The following is a 14,490-nucleotide window of genomic DNA, read 5'->3' as shown; positions in this document are numbered from 1 at the left end:
TGGTCCTGTTATTACATCAAAATCAAAATCTAAAGGAACTAAACAACCCTATCAGCTATGAGTTACAAGATTCCTATCTATAAGTCTTCTGAAACTTGATCTTATGTCTTGAATGGTTCTTCATGCAGACTTTTGATTTGAACTTTGATGCTTGCTAGCTGCAGGTGCTAGTTCATTCTTCTACGACTTATTCTAATAAGAACGGGGAATGCAGTGCTCGTGACTTCAGCCATGTCTTGAGCAGTTCACATCTTTCATCTGTTTCTGCATTTTTAATTCACTTTTTTTTTTTTAATTCTGGATTGGGACTTCTTCTTTTGATCGTCTCGAACCCTGTGCCTAGAGGTAAAACCTACTTAGACACCAAAACAATCAAACGAACGAAATTTTTCTGCCCCAGTTTGCACTAGGAAATATTCGTTAGTTATTGTAACAAAATTCTAAACTACTTTATTGAAAGCAATAAAAGGTCAGGAATAGTGTACCCTGAAAAGATCATCATGATTTTTTTATTTTTTATTTTTTGGATGGTGTTCCTTTATTGTCAAAAAGATGTCTCAACTAAGGATTGATGTACCTTATGTTGGGAAAATGCGCTCAGTGAATGGTATACCATATATTGGCAAAGATATCAGGGAGTGGCGTACCATGCATTTAAGATCAAATCAACTAGGGAGTGGATACCCTATGTTGGAAAGGAAACTAGAGAGTGGAGACCCTATGTCTAAAACAAAATCAACTAGGGAGTGGAGACCCTATGTTGGAAAAGAAGACTAGGGAGTGGAGACCCTATATCTAAAATAAAATCAACTAGGGAGTGGAGACCCTATGTTAGAAAAGAGACTAGGGAGTGTAGATCCTATGTCTAAAACGAACCAAGAAGGATTGTTTTTTTTTTTTTTGAGAAAAATCATTTTCATATTTGTTTTTGGTGAGAAAATCACTCTTTTAAACAAATTGCCCCGACGCTTATTTTCTAAGGGCATGAACAAACGATTTTGTTTTTCAAACCACACTTCTTCACTCTTTTTTTTTTTTTTTAAATTATCCTAGGAGAAAATTCATCAGACTAGGTTTTTTTATCTTAGGAGAAAGTTCATCAGACTAGGTTTTCTGATTTATTATCTTAGGAGAAAGATTCATCAAACTAAGATTTCTATCCTAGGAGAAAATTCATCAGACTAGGTTTTCTTATCTTAGGAGAAAGATTCATCAGACTAAGACATCTATCCTAGGAGAGAGTTCATCAGACTAGGTTTTCTTATCTTAGGAGAAAGATTCATCAGACTAGGTTTTCTATCTTAGGAGAAAGATTCATCAGACTAAGATTTTGATCCTAGGAGAAAGTTCATCAGACTAGGTCTTTTTTTGTTATCTTAGGAGAAGGATTCATCAGACTAAGACGTTTATCCTAGGAGAAAATTTATCAGACTAGGTTTTCTATCTTAGGAGAATGATTAATCAGACTAAGACTTCGATCCTAGGAGAAAGTTCATCAGACTAGGTCTTTTTTTTTGTTATCTTAGGAGAAAGATTCATCAGACTTTTGTTATCTGATAAAAGTCACAAAATATGAATACCCATTCACTCACGAGTTCACTCATACCAAAATTATCCAAATCCGAAGTCAAAATCCCAATCAAAACCCAAAATCTTGGTTGAAGAACTTCTTTCCATTTTTCCCAAATTTTCACCCCAAATCCGAAATTAAATGATGAAATTAATGATAGAATAGTGGGATATAACCAAAATGGAGTGTAGAATCATTACCCAATCGATGTCTCTGAAAATACCTCAAAATCTCGTCCAATTCCGAGATCCCAAACTCAAATATTGATAAAAATGGCCAAACACTCGTTTTAAAATGATATAAGTTTGCCTAGTGATTCGTTAATCGTGATCGCGGAAATAGCCTCGCGATCGCGAAGAACAACTTCGCTGCTCCAGGATTTAACCCTACGTGTATGCATAAAACACCAAGCGAACGCATAAAACACCAAGCGAACGCGTAAAACACCAAGCGAACGCGATGTACTGGCTCTCAGACTTACGCGATTGCGAACGTCCTCACGCGTTCGCGATGAGCAAAGCGCGTGGCCCAGCTTTAGCCTCCTTAACTCTACGCGAACACGACATTGGCCACGCGTTCACGAAGCACCACTTCACATCACTATGCGTTCGCATCCTTTTGCCCGCGAACGTGAAGAACAAAACTTCTTCTGCCCAGCTAAGCCTACGTGATCGCGGCCCCTCTCTTGCGATCGCGTATAAGGAAACCAGATGCACCAGATCACAGAACTTCAGCCATTTCTCTAAGTCCAAAACGCATCCAATAATGATCTAAAACACACCCGAGGCCCCCGGGACCTCAACAAAAGATACCAATAAGTCCTAAAATACCATACGAACTTAGTCGAGCCCTCAAATCACATCAAACAACGCTAAAAATACGAATTACCCTCCAATTCAAACTTAATAAACTTGTAACTTCTAATTTCTATAACTGATACCGAAACCTATCAAACCGCGCCCGATTGACCTTAAATTTTGCAGACAAGTCATATTCAACAATACGGACCTACTTCAACTTTTGGAATTGGATTTCGACCCCGATATCAAAAAGTCCACTATCGATCAAAATCTCCAAAAATTCGACTTTCGCCATTTCAAGCCTAAATGAGCTACAGACCTCCAAAACACAATCCGGACACGCCCCTAAGTCCAAAATCACCCAACGGAGCTACCGGAACTGATGGAACTCCATTCCGGAGTCGTCTTCACACAGTTCCGACTATAGTCAAAATCCTAAGGCTTAAGCTTCCGTTTAGGGACTAAGTGTTCCAATTCACTCCGAAATCACAACAACAACCTCCCGGCAAGTCACATAAGCAGAAAAAGATACAGAAAAAATAGTAAATATGGGATCGGGGTTATAACTCTCAAAATGACTGGCCGGGTCGTAACAATAAAGAACCAATGGCCGAGTATCATTCTATAGTAATGCATCCATTTCAGATGTCATAGCAACCCACCATTCTTTATGTTTGGAAGCTTCAGTGAAACTGGACGGCTCATATATGGGAGGGGGTAATGAATCTGAGTAGTGGCCAAATTAGAGGACTGGGACATGTGCCTAAGTACCATATGATGTGAGCGTTGAGGAGGGGCTTTGAGATTATTGATACGGGTTGGAGGAGGTAGTGAAGCTGGGGAAGAATATGGGAACATATCATAGCTACTTAAGTCGACAACAAGAGGTAATCCGAGGGATAAGGTATTGGGAACACCTTGGAGGGAAGTTGGTTGTGGAGTGGGAGAATGTGAAGAAGATGTGGTACTAGATATGGGGGATGGACTGGGAGTGTGATCGGGATTTAAGGAGGGGGAAGAAGAGTCTCCTAAATTAATGGTAGGATAAACTAGTGAAGGTGGAGGTGATTGAGCGAGATTAGGCAACACCGGAGGAAGAACTCCAATGGGAGAGGATTGGTGAACAACTCTTGATGGAGACACGAAAACTGGAAGGGAAGACCAAGGTGCGGTAGACGGGGAGTGATTGGGTGCAAGGCCAAGGATCGATGGTTTGGCGAATGGAAAGGTGTGTTCATCAAAGCGAACATGTCAGTCAACATAGACTCATCCAGTGGATTGATCTAAATAACGATACCCGAGGTGAGTTGGGTTGTAGCCAAGAAACAACCAAGGTTTGCTTCGAAAATCAAACTTGTTTTTATTATAAGGTCGGAGGTAGGAAAAACATAAGCAACCGAAGACCTTAAGAAAAGAATAGTCAGGTTTGGAATGATGGACTAGTTCATACGGAGAGAGACCACGAGTTGTAACTGAGGGAAGGCGATTAATGAGAAAAATAGCAGACTCAAGTGCGTATTGCCAATAGGCTAAGGCTGGTTTCAACTGTGGGCAAGAAGGCTAAGGCCGGTTTCAACTACATGGCGATGTTTTCGTTCAACTTTGCCTTGTTGCTCATGAGTATGAGGGCAAGAGACCCGATGACCAATGCCAAGTTGACCAAGCACATGTCATAAGGATTGAAACTCCCCGCCCCAATCGGATTGAATTGCTTTAATTTTGGTATTAAATTGTCTTTCAACATGGGTACGAAATTGATTAAATATTGGCAACACATCAAATTTGCGAGAAAGAGGATACCCCAAAGAATAGCTCGTGTAATCATCAACAAATACTAGAAAATGTATGTGTTCTTGAGATGAAATAGTGGGTGCCGGACCCCAGACATCGACATATAATAATTGTAAAATAGAAGAACTTTTATTGATGCTCAAAGGTAAAGACAATTTGTGCGACTTGCCGAGTTGACAAACACTACAAATAGAATAAAAACTAGAACTAGTACAAGGCAATTTATGTGTCCTAATAACTTGATGAAGAATTCGTTCATGAGGATGTCCTAGTCGAAGGTGCCAGCAAGATGGAGATGTATTGATAGAGTAAAGAGTCGAGGGTGAAGTAGACTTGGAAGTAGAAGATGATTGGAGAGTATATAGTCCCCCATCACTCTTGCCTGAAAGAAGTGATGTCTTGGAAGCTCGGTCCTTCACAACAAAATGGTAGGGATGAAATTCAAATAAAACATTATTATCACGAGCAAAATATTGGACAGAGAGTAAACGTTTAGTAATAGCGGGAACATGAATATTATTTAGACGAAAGATCGAAAGGGGGAGGAGAGAATGGCATTACTAGTGTGATGAATAGGGACACCATTACCATTACCAACATGAACTTGATCTGGTCCTTTATAATCCTCAATCTGGTGAAACGTGGTGAGATCAGGAGTGATGTGGTGCATCGCCCCGGTGTCAAGGAACCACTACTGAGAAGGTGTGTTTGGAGTAGAATGCAATAGATAAGCCGTTGGATTAGTCGCTTGGCTGTAACGTTGAAAGCAATTTAGGGCATTGTGGTTATGGCCATTGTAAATTTGGCACTTTTGTCGCTGGTCGATGGACTGCCAAGGTTGACTATAGGTGGAATAATTTCTAGAATTAAAGTGACCACCTCTGCCACCATGACCTCGATTAGACCTTCCACGACCTCTGTTAGTATTGTTGTTGTATGAACGATCAGGTTGTGCATTCTTATGGGCCAAGTTTGCTGAAGGATTTTGGACTGAATCTGGTTGCTGCGGAGTAGAAACTGAGAGGTTGGAATGTGATGAGCCATTGATGAACTCATGATTCAGAAGAAGACTATGCAATTCGGCAAAAGTAACCGGTTAAGGTCGTGCCGATAAGTTGGTAATAATATCTTTGAATTCTGAACGCAATCCTTTTAATATGTAGATGTTCTGGTCTATGAGACATAAGGGGCGTCCAGCAGCGGTCAACTCATCTTAAATTAGTTTTACCTTATGTAGATATTGTGTGACAGTTAGATCATCTTGCTTCTGGGTTTGAAGGTGCATATAAAGGCTCAAAATCCGAGTGTTGGAGTGAGAAGACAGCGCAACCTCAAGCGCGTCCCAAACTGCTTTCGAAGTGTTTAGTCCTATGGCAATGGGAAGTGTCTCTTCCGATAAGGAGGATATGTTGGATCCATACTGCATAGCCAGGATTAATAGTTATTGTTTGGGATCCATCAACTGTGGCGTTAGCAACTGAGACATGGGATGGTGGGCAAGGGTGACTACCATCGATAAATTCATGAATATTCTGGCCACGGAGAAATGACAACAATTGTGTGCGCCAAAAAAGATAATTTGTGCCAGTTAATTTATGGAGATAAAGGTGTGAACATGGTTAAGTGAAGTCGGAGAAGAGAGAAGAGAGGTACACTAGGTAGTGGCAGAAGAAGTAATCGAGGCGGAAAAAGAGATCTCCATGGCTCTAATACCATGTAAAAGCACCAAAAATAGAGGAATTGAAGCACTGGTTTGTTATTGTTTCTCTCTGCATACATACAACTTCTTTGGATGCAAATATAGACAAGAAGGCTATACAATTTGATAAGGATTGAGAGACAATTACACTAGAATACAAGTTAAGAATAGCTAAAACCTATCTCTTATCCGACTGGGAAGGACACAGTCTAATATGCTTGAAAATACAGATGAATACAGTTAGGTTGATACATTACTTTAATTTTTTTTAATATAGTTGTTTATGAGTTCAAATACATATAAATACATGTATTTATGAAATACATTTTTTTTATTGTATACAAAATACAGTACATACAAAATATTGAATACATGAATATAGAACTTAGACATGAATACATCAAAAATACTGATTATGACAAAAAAAAATAACTTTGAGTTATGGCAATAATGATAGAAGTGTTAGTGTATTTAAAATTGTTGTTCTATGAACTCAAATACATATAAATACATCTAAATACAAAAAATAAAAATTATTGTACAAACTAAAATCAGTGTATGCGGACTCAAATACATATAAATACATCTAAGAATACCTTGTACATCCATATTTCCGAGCTACTTCCTTTAGCGACCTCTTTTCCCTTGCTCCCAGAAGCAACATTTATAAGTTTTCTTCTCTTTTCCACATTTAAGTTTTGTACGGAAACTTGAGGAACATCAGGAAGTGTCGATTTTTTCGAAGGTTTCTCATCTTGACCTTGTTTCATAGGGTCATTGCGTATTTTTGTTCGCCTTTCGGCTTCCATGGTTGCTGATGAACCTGCAAATACAGGTTCTTCTTGAGTGATTTATAAATCGAAAGATGACCTATCAAAATTAAGTGCTTTAGTGTGTATACCTCGTGTAACCCTCTTCAGAGTTGTTGAATGCCATTGAAGAGGAAATTTGAAGTTTTATGTTGAAAACCTAAAATGGTGAAAATTAAAATTAAAAAAAAAGTGAAGAGAAAAAGAAGAAGCGTGATCCGGCAAAAAACCCAAAAGCTTTAACACTTACCACGAATATTTGGAGCAAAAACGTTGAAAGTGAAAGAGAGAAATGTGTTGTGAGAGAATCATGCTTTAACAATCAGCACAATCTTGATATGAGAGAGAGAGATCGTGGAGAGAGAAAGAAGAAGTATTTTGCTCAGATTTTGAGAGAGAATAACTGAAAAAATGAGAGATAAAAATATAAATACTTATTTTGCTATAAAAAATAAAAGGTTGCTATAGAAAATAATATTTTAAAAGGGTTTTGATTTATAATAAATATGACGTATACTTTTGCTATAGGAGGTAAAATTTCCTACAAATATCCATACCATTCTCCGAGGAGTGGCTCTTGAAGATACTAAAGAGACTTGTATACGGGTAGAACCGGTCTCATAGTATATCCCGGTCTCCGACATGATAAGCCAAGCTCGAGGTATGGTAACAAGGGAGCTTAGATCGAGGTAGAGATATCATCAATTTGGAGTCCGTACCATAACGCCCGCCCTCGAGGATGTTGGGGTCGTGATTCTGGATCGGTCCCTAGCCTCGATTAACTTTGAAGAACGTTGTGAGGTAGTCAAGTTCGGCCAACAGAAGGTCGTGATATCCGTGACCGACCAAATATCACGGCGGAGATCTCGGCACATATCGATAAGAGATCGGCAATCAGTTAATTAGAGGATTTTTTTTACCTTTTATAGAGTTGTACCTAATGTAGGATTCTCCTACTATATAAAGGGAGTCTGATTACTTGTAAAGATGACAGAAACACGCATTCCAAAGCAATACAATATTATTATCTTTAAGCTCTTATCCTTCTGTGTCTTGATATCGATCGAAGTACATTCAGCTCGAGGGTGGCTAACCTTCCAAGGCTGAAATTATCCGCGTGGTTTGCATTAACTTTATCATTATTTATTTCAATTGCAATCTAATTTATCGTTTTGTATCAAGTTAATTCACGTATCCTTAAAACTATTTACAAATTTAATTGTTATCCGATTTTGAGATAAATAAGACTACCTGCGGCCCGCTGGTTGATAATTTTTTAATGAAAAAAAAAAAAAACACGTGCTTGTGAATTCACCTCACCTTTAATTTCCGGCAGCCAAATAGTATGCAAATTTAAAACTCTGATATGTAAAGTCGAGTGGTGTTATGTTTTTTGTGCTCTTTTATGTGGCAGATTTTTAGTTGACATTCATGGATAGTGGGGGGCCTAAGACAGGGATGTCCCAACGCTTAGTTCTTATCAGCCGAATTGCAATATGACATTCACATGTCGTATCAACTGATTTATATATATATATCCATTTAAAGATAAAAACTAATTGATAGATTTTCTAGAAGTTCTTCTATAAAAATCATTTTCACCATTAATAAATGTTCATTTACTAATCATTTTTATAGTAACCCCAGAATATCTCACCTATATTAAGTTGATTTTGTAGTCCTAATTCAAATAAACATGATTTGATTGAGTTGGGTGTATTTGGTACGGACGGAAAATAACTTACTTCTAGCGTTTGGTTGTTAGAAAATATCTGCCAAGAGAAATATTTTCCTCGAAAAGGGAGAAATTGAATTCCTTCGCTTTTGGGCAGAAACTTCTTCCTTCAGTAGTGTTTCGACTCGTAATTTTATATTCCCCTCTTTAATCAACATTAAATCCTATTATCAATCACTAGCATTAAAAAGTTTCATTAATATCCTATCCGATTTATTAATAGTATTATCAGTTAGAAACTGCTTTTTAAAAATTAGTTTTCATTCACCGACCAAATATCAAAAATTATTTTTCATAAAATCATTTATTTTTCAGACAGCATTTCCGAAAAATAACTTTCATTATTATCGAACACACCCTTAATTATGAATTGTCTCATAAATCCTACCTTTTAAAAAACATAAAGAAAGAATACAAGAATCTCTTACGAAATCTATTCCTGGTAACAAATACCTTCATATAAATAAATAGATTTGAGCTTGACATAATAAGATCCACAAAAGCAGGTGGTTGAGGAAAATGAATTAGTGGGCAATGGGCATATGATAGCTCAAATGGGGTCCAAATGAACCGCCCATATCCACCTAATTCTTAATGAAATCGTTTCATAATTGACAAATGGCAGGACAATAAATTAGCTTTTAGCAATTAGCATTTAGCACTACTCTTTGAAAACGAAACATGTCGCTCTGCTTCTGTCTACACTTTTTTGTATCATTCCTCACCAACAAATCCAAAATATATCACAAAAATGCACTACTAGTTCTATAACTGTACAAAAAATGAACTGCAAAATCTCTCTTTTTGGTCAATCAATATTTTCAGACTGTTTTAGAAGGAATTCATCACTTCTATGTGGTCCATCTGATGAACTTTGTATACTAGAGGACCCTGTCCCTGTAGTTGTGGTATAAAATTCATCTAATTTAAAGAGTGAATTTGTGACTAAACTTCTTGTGCTGGGTTTAAGAGAGACGCCAGCTAATAAACTTGAATTTAAGAAAGGTGGTTGGCGTGGTTCTGGAATTTGATAATCTTCATGTGTTAACATTTGGACAACTTCAGTCATTGATGGTCTTAAAGCGACAGAAGCTTGAGTGCATAATAGCCCCACTTTTAAGACCTTTGATGCCTCTTCTGGTGGAAAATCACCTTTTAAAAGAGGGTCTAATGCTTCAGTAACTTGATTTGTTGTATAAAGTTTCCACACCTGAAAATTAAAACGACAAATTTACTAAGTTCCGGCAAATTCAATTTAATACTGACAAGAACGGAATAATATCATATATGGTCACTGAATTTTATTTACTATAACGATAAAGTCGCATAGCTATATATTTTCTCACTAGATTAATTGAACTTTACATGTTGTTACATAGAGGCGAAGCTATATATGGCCAAGGGTAGTCAAATGAAAACCCTTCGATTTATACTATGTATATGGTAAAATATTACTTGTTATTTAGTAAAAAAATAGACTTTGAACACTCTTGCATAGCCCACTGGCAAAGAGTGTTCAAAATTTGAACACCCTTATTGAATTTTCTAGCTTTGCCGCTGCTGTTATATTGAATTACAAACTTTTTATTGAAGTTCTCGAAAATTACTCACTATGACAATAAAATTACTAAATCTAATCCACTCTAAATAGAAAAGCCGCCTTGATGGGTAGATATTGTCGTTATAGTTGGTAAAATTTAGTGATTTTACTATTGTAGAGAAATTTTACAGTTATAGTAAGTAAAATTCAATTTAATGTAACAAAAAAAAGTTTTATGACTTTACCGTTATAGTGGATAAAGTTCGGTTAACATAGGTGAAATTAACCGTAAAGAAAAATTTGCAGCAATCTTACTGTTTGTAGTAGAGATCCAGAGTCGTCAGCAAAGGCAATGTTTTTTCTGCCACAAACAATTTCAAGAACAAGCACTCCATAACTATAGACATCAGCCTTTTCTGTTAGCTGTCCTTTTACTAGGTATTCAGGAGCCATATATCCTCTGTACAACCAAAACAAATAATTAAAAATCACAATCTAAGTAAAAAGAGAGAACCATTGTTGGTGAATTGTAATGAGAAATGTATTTTATCTTACAATGTGCCAGCAATTCCAGTGCTAAGATGAGTTTTATCAGCTGCAAAACACCGCGCAAGTCCAAAATCAGCGATCTTCGCTTCAAGATTTTCGTCGAGAAGTACATTGGAACTCTTGATGTCCCTATGAATGATTCTGATTTCTGAACCTCCATGTAAGAATGCAAGGCCTGATGCTGTTCCAACTATAATATGGAAACGTTCTTCCCAACTTAGAATCTTTATCTTGTTCTTGTCTACATCAGAAAATATTCAAGAACTCAATTAGAAGTCTGCAATTGTCACTACATAATTACTTGGAGATGTAAATGTAAGAATGATGCAGCTACTGTAAATACAACAACACAACAACAACAATATACGAGCAATTACCAATGTAAATAGCTTTAAGACGGTGTCGTAATAATGAGTAAAGTTTAGTGACAATACGTAAAATTAATTGGGAAAAAGAAAGAAGAGAAAGACAATTACCAAAGAGGTATTGGTCCAAGCTCTTATTTGGCACAAACTCATATACGAGCAAGCTCTCGGGGCCTTCAATACTGCAACCCAACAACTTGACAAGATTTTTGTGTTCAATTCCATTGATTAGATTAACCTCATTGAAGAATTCATCAACCCATTGTCTTGTATTGAAAAACAGTCTCTTAACTGCAATAACATTCCCATTTGGCAGAGTTCCCTTATATACAGAACCATTTCCTCCTTGGCCTACTTTAGTTGAAGGATCAAAGTAGTTTGTTGCCTTCTCAAGATTTTCATACTTATAATTCAAGCTTGACCTATTGTATGAACTCGATATTTTGCCAAGATTAATGCGTTCTGCAATAATGCAACCAAAAAAATTACATTACTTTCTAAACTTACGTAACATTATCAACTAAATATTGTAATGATAGGAATACCTCGTTCTCGCGTTAATGATCTTTTACGAGCTGCGTAAGCAACAAAGAGAGCCAGCATTATTAAAGCTGTCACACCAAGAACTATAGCTACTATAACTCCTTTGCTTACCCCTGAAAATAAGAGCATTTTGATTTTAAAAAATGCAGAAATGTGAATTGCTTTTGGGGGAAAGAAGAGAGAAAAGTCTAAAGGTAAAAGTCAAAAGAGGGGCACTGAAAGTAACGTGTAGCCAAATTTTGACAACCAAATTCCCAATTCTATAATAGGAAAAGTTTGAATTGAAGGTCATGAAACTTTATAAAAATATGGCATTTCAACGTTACATTATACTAATTAATGATGCCGTCAAAAGAAAATCTAAGGAAAATTTGACCAGAGGTGGATGCAGCATTAATGGATTCAATGGCCAATATTTTTGACACCACATATAAATATCAGTGTGAAAGCTATTAAAATTTCAAAAAGTATTTAAGTTTTTAACCTGTAATTTTTAAAAATACAATGCGTTCGATTAAACTAATCAACTTTTAATTCTGAATTAGTTTTGGAATTTGACTAAAAGATGAAGGCGGAATCTTGAACCAAATTCACCTTGACGTGCCATCAAAAACTGGTTAGAAACAAAATAAACACGTGTTTTTGAGCTAAAAGGACACTTAAAATGGGACGAAGAGAGTACAAGAACATACTTGATTAACATCTTCAAATGAGAAGAGAGAGTGATTTGCAGATAAAACGGTTTCAGAAGTAAAATCCAACTTGTTTTAACAAAGAAGAAAAACAGAGATACTCATATTGAGCACTCCAGTAAATTAATTTTCCAAAAAATTTATTAATTTCACAGAAAACATAATTTCTATTGTGAAATGAGAGGAAATTAAATACTTACCTTTACTATTACCCACAGATGGATCATAGAGAAAATCCTGAGTAGAATATCTCAAATAACAACCAGCAATTAAAGCTCTAGCATCTCTACTAGGAAAACATCCTTTAATTTCTCTACTTGCTTTATCCAAACACTCCCTACAACCTTTTTTACTCACAGTTTTCCAACACTGTGCCAATCCATAAACTCCGTTCAAATGCGCCACCGCATATCCACCGTTCGCCACCGCTGTCCCCGTCAAATTTGTAATCAAATTACCAGCAGTAACCTTTAACGTGGCTAATTCTTGTCCACTAGCCAATCCAATTGAGCTACTACAATTTACTTTATCTTCTTTCGAATCAGTTGTTTCATTGAAAAAATCATAGATATCATATCGAAGAAAACAACCGTCGAGATAAATACGACCAGATTTACCAGGAAGACAACGTGGTAGCCTCGTACGACTTGCTGCGTAACATAAAAGACAATCTGTACGAGGAAGATCTTGATAACAATTTGCTAATGCGAAAATTGAAATATTTGTTGAATTCACGCCGTGACTTCCCCATCCGTGTTCCGGTACTCGTTGTGAAACAACTTCCATTAATTTAACGAACTGAGGAATTATCACAGCCGGTGTTGTTCTGTTTGTACCACAGACAAGTCCAGCTTCTGAAATCCGAGGATCGGCTTCACAAATTAAAGCAAAACTGACCAAATAAATCAATAACCGTGTTAGTAATAGTAAATTTGAGCTAGAAAAATTCATTTCTTTTTTACGAAAGGACACCAACAAGCTGCTACTGAATGCGAACAGAGTAGACTGAAAAGGCGAATGGAGAAGCGCTCGTCGTTCTGCTTCTCCTTCGTCTTTCTCTATGTGATTATGCTCTGGTAGTTGATATGCTATAAAAAAAATTCTTAAAAAAAAATAAACAGGAAATGGTAGTTGAAGATCGGAGAGAGAGGAGAAGAGAAGAGGAGGCTATGGTTTGGAGCCAGCGAAACGAATAAATGTAAATTTATTTATTTTTTCAAAAATGATTCGTATTTTACAGCCAACATTTGTGTGCTACATTCCTCTTTTTATGTGTTCTCATTTGCTAAACTTGGATCTCTTTCTACGATTACTATTAAAAGTCTTTGTCTGCTTCTGCCTACCCTGATTTTATTAAGGTCCATTTTATAATTCTTTGGAAATAATTTTAGTCTTTACCATGTTCTTTATTCCTTATCTACTTGCTAATATATCTAATACTACTTGTTTATTACTCAAGTCATAGTCATTGGTCAATTAAATTGTTTCTTGGTTGAATGTGCGTTGCCCCTTCATAGTAGTCATTTAATAGTGATTTAAGAAGTTTCTACCTCCCTACTAGTAATACGCCATTAATAACATGCTTTTCTACCAAGTAAAAAAGAAAAAAAAAGAAGGGAATAAGATCAATTACACAAGTAAGAAGAAATGTTGAAAGAAGGAAACTTGTTGAAAAAGAATAATGTACTTCATACATCACTAATGACATCTTACTTGGCTACCAAAAGCCATAATTATATACAAAAAAAGAAGAAAAAAACAATTATACAGTAAAAAGGAAATTGTCCTAAAATAATCAAGTATTTGATACATCACTAATGACACCTTACTAATGGGTTACCAAAAGCTATAATTATAGTTGTAAAAAATTGTCAAGTGCTCATACCTGTCAACATGATGATAAATGGCGAAATTCATATGGTAATATTATTATAAGAAAAAATTTCACATACGAACAATTGAGCTCCTTGCTTTTCAATTTTATAACTCATATTTCAATTTACAACTAACTAGCCCAAAAATAATAGGTTAAGATTCAACATCCAACTCTAATAGGTTCTAGAAATTATTATTTAATTTTTAAAAAAGATTGCTCAACCTTTTAAGTTAATTTTCGAATCAGTAACTGTGACTCAAATATTAGTTCAACAAAACAAATCCATTTGGATGGTGAAAATTAAATTTTTAACAAGCTTAAACATGTGGGTTTAAATTTCAAATTTGATTTTGTGAGAAATTTGAAGTGGGTGTTATTTAGACTTGTTAGAAATAATATAAGGAGGTTGTATATAAAATTTATAGTCATTTAATGGAGATTTGGACTGGTTTTGAACAAGAATTGCAACTGAAAATCGTGGAAGAAGTTCGTCTACAGACGCTCGTATAAAGGTGTATAAT

The 14,490-nt window shown here is 36.0% G+C and overlaps 1 protein-coding gene and 2 long non-coding RNA genes across 3 annotated transcripts; 1 reads left to right on the top strand and 2 right to left on the bottom strand.

Annotated features, from left to right (window-relative positions):
* Nucleotides 1-1,023: 1,023 nt before the first annotated feature.
* LOC138905102 (uncharacterized) lies at nt 1,024-1,374 on the top strand. Its single transcript, XR_011413510.1, has 2 exons — nt 1,024-1,073; nt 1,292-1,374. It is a non-coding gene; the product is annotated as an uncharacterized lncRNA (long non-coding RNA).
* Nucleotides 1,375-4,271: 2,897 nt separating this feature from the next.
* LOC117277158 (uncharacterized) lies at nt 4,272-5,564 on the bottom strand. The gene is made up of 2 exons (XR_004507435.2): nt 4,723-5,564; nt 4,272-4,574 (listed from the first exon to the last, which is right to left on the bottom strand). It is a non-coding gene; the product is annotated as an uncharacterized lncRNA (long non-coding RNA).
* A 3,465-nt stretch (nt 5,565-9,029) lies between these two features.
* Nucleotides 9,030-13,372, bottom strand: LOC104097950 (cysteine-rich receptor-like protein kinase 42). The gene is made up of 6 exons (XM_009604581.4): nt 12,294-13,372; nt 11,404-11,514; nt 10,970-11,320; nt 10,500-10,734; nt 10,260-10,404; nt 9,030-9,614 (listed from the first exon to the last, which is right to left on the bottom strand). The coding sequence occupies exons 1-6, from the start codon at nt 13,042-13,044 to the stop codon at nt 9,213-9,215; spliced, it is 1,995 nt and encodes a 664-aa protein (XP_009602876.1). The 5' UTR covers nt 13,045-13,372; the 3' UTR covers nt 9,030-9,212.
* Between the last annotated feature and the right edge of the window lie 1,118 nt (nt 13,373-14,490).

This window comes from Nicotiana tomentosiformis, chromosome 2, assembly GCF_000390325.3.
Source record: "Nicotiana tomentosiformis chromosome 2, ASM39032v3, whole genome shotgun sequence".
Taxonomy (NCBI): domain Eukaryota; kingdom Viridiplantae; phylum Streptophyta; class Magnoliopsida; order Solanales; family Solanaceae; genus Nicotiana; species Nicotiana tomentosiformis.
This window is presented reverse-complemented; position numbering and strand designations above follow the sequence as displayed.

What these genes read in the sequence shown, in the direction of transcription:
- LOC104097950 (XM_009604581.4), bottom strand. Translation starts at nt 13,044, where the DNA reads ATGAATTTTTCTAGCTCAAATTTACTATTACTAACACGGTTATTGATT. An exon ending in ATCTGTGGGTAATAGTAAAG is followed by an intron (nt 11,515 to 12,293) that starts GTAAGTATTTAA and finishes TCTTATTTTCAG; the next exon opens with GGGTAAGCAAAGGAGTTATA. An exon ending in ACTGGAATTGCTGGCACATT is followed by an intron (nt 10,405 to 10,499) that starts GTAAGATAAAAT and finishes TTGGTTGTACAG; the next exon opens with AGGATATATGGCTCCTGAAT.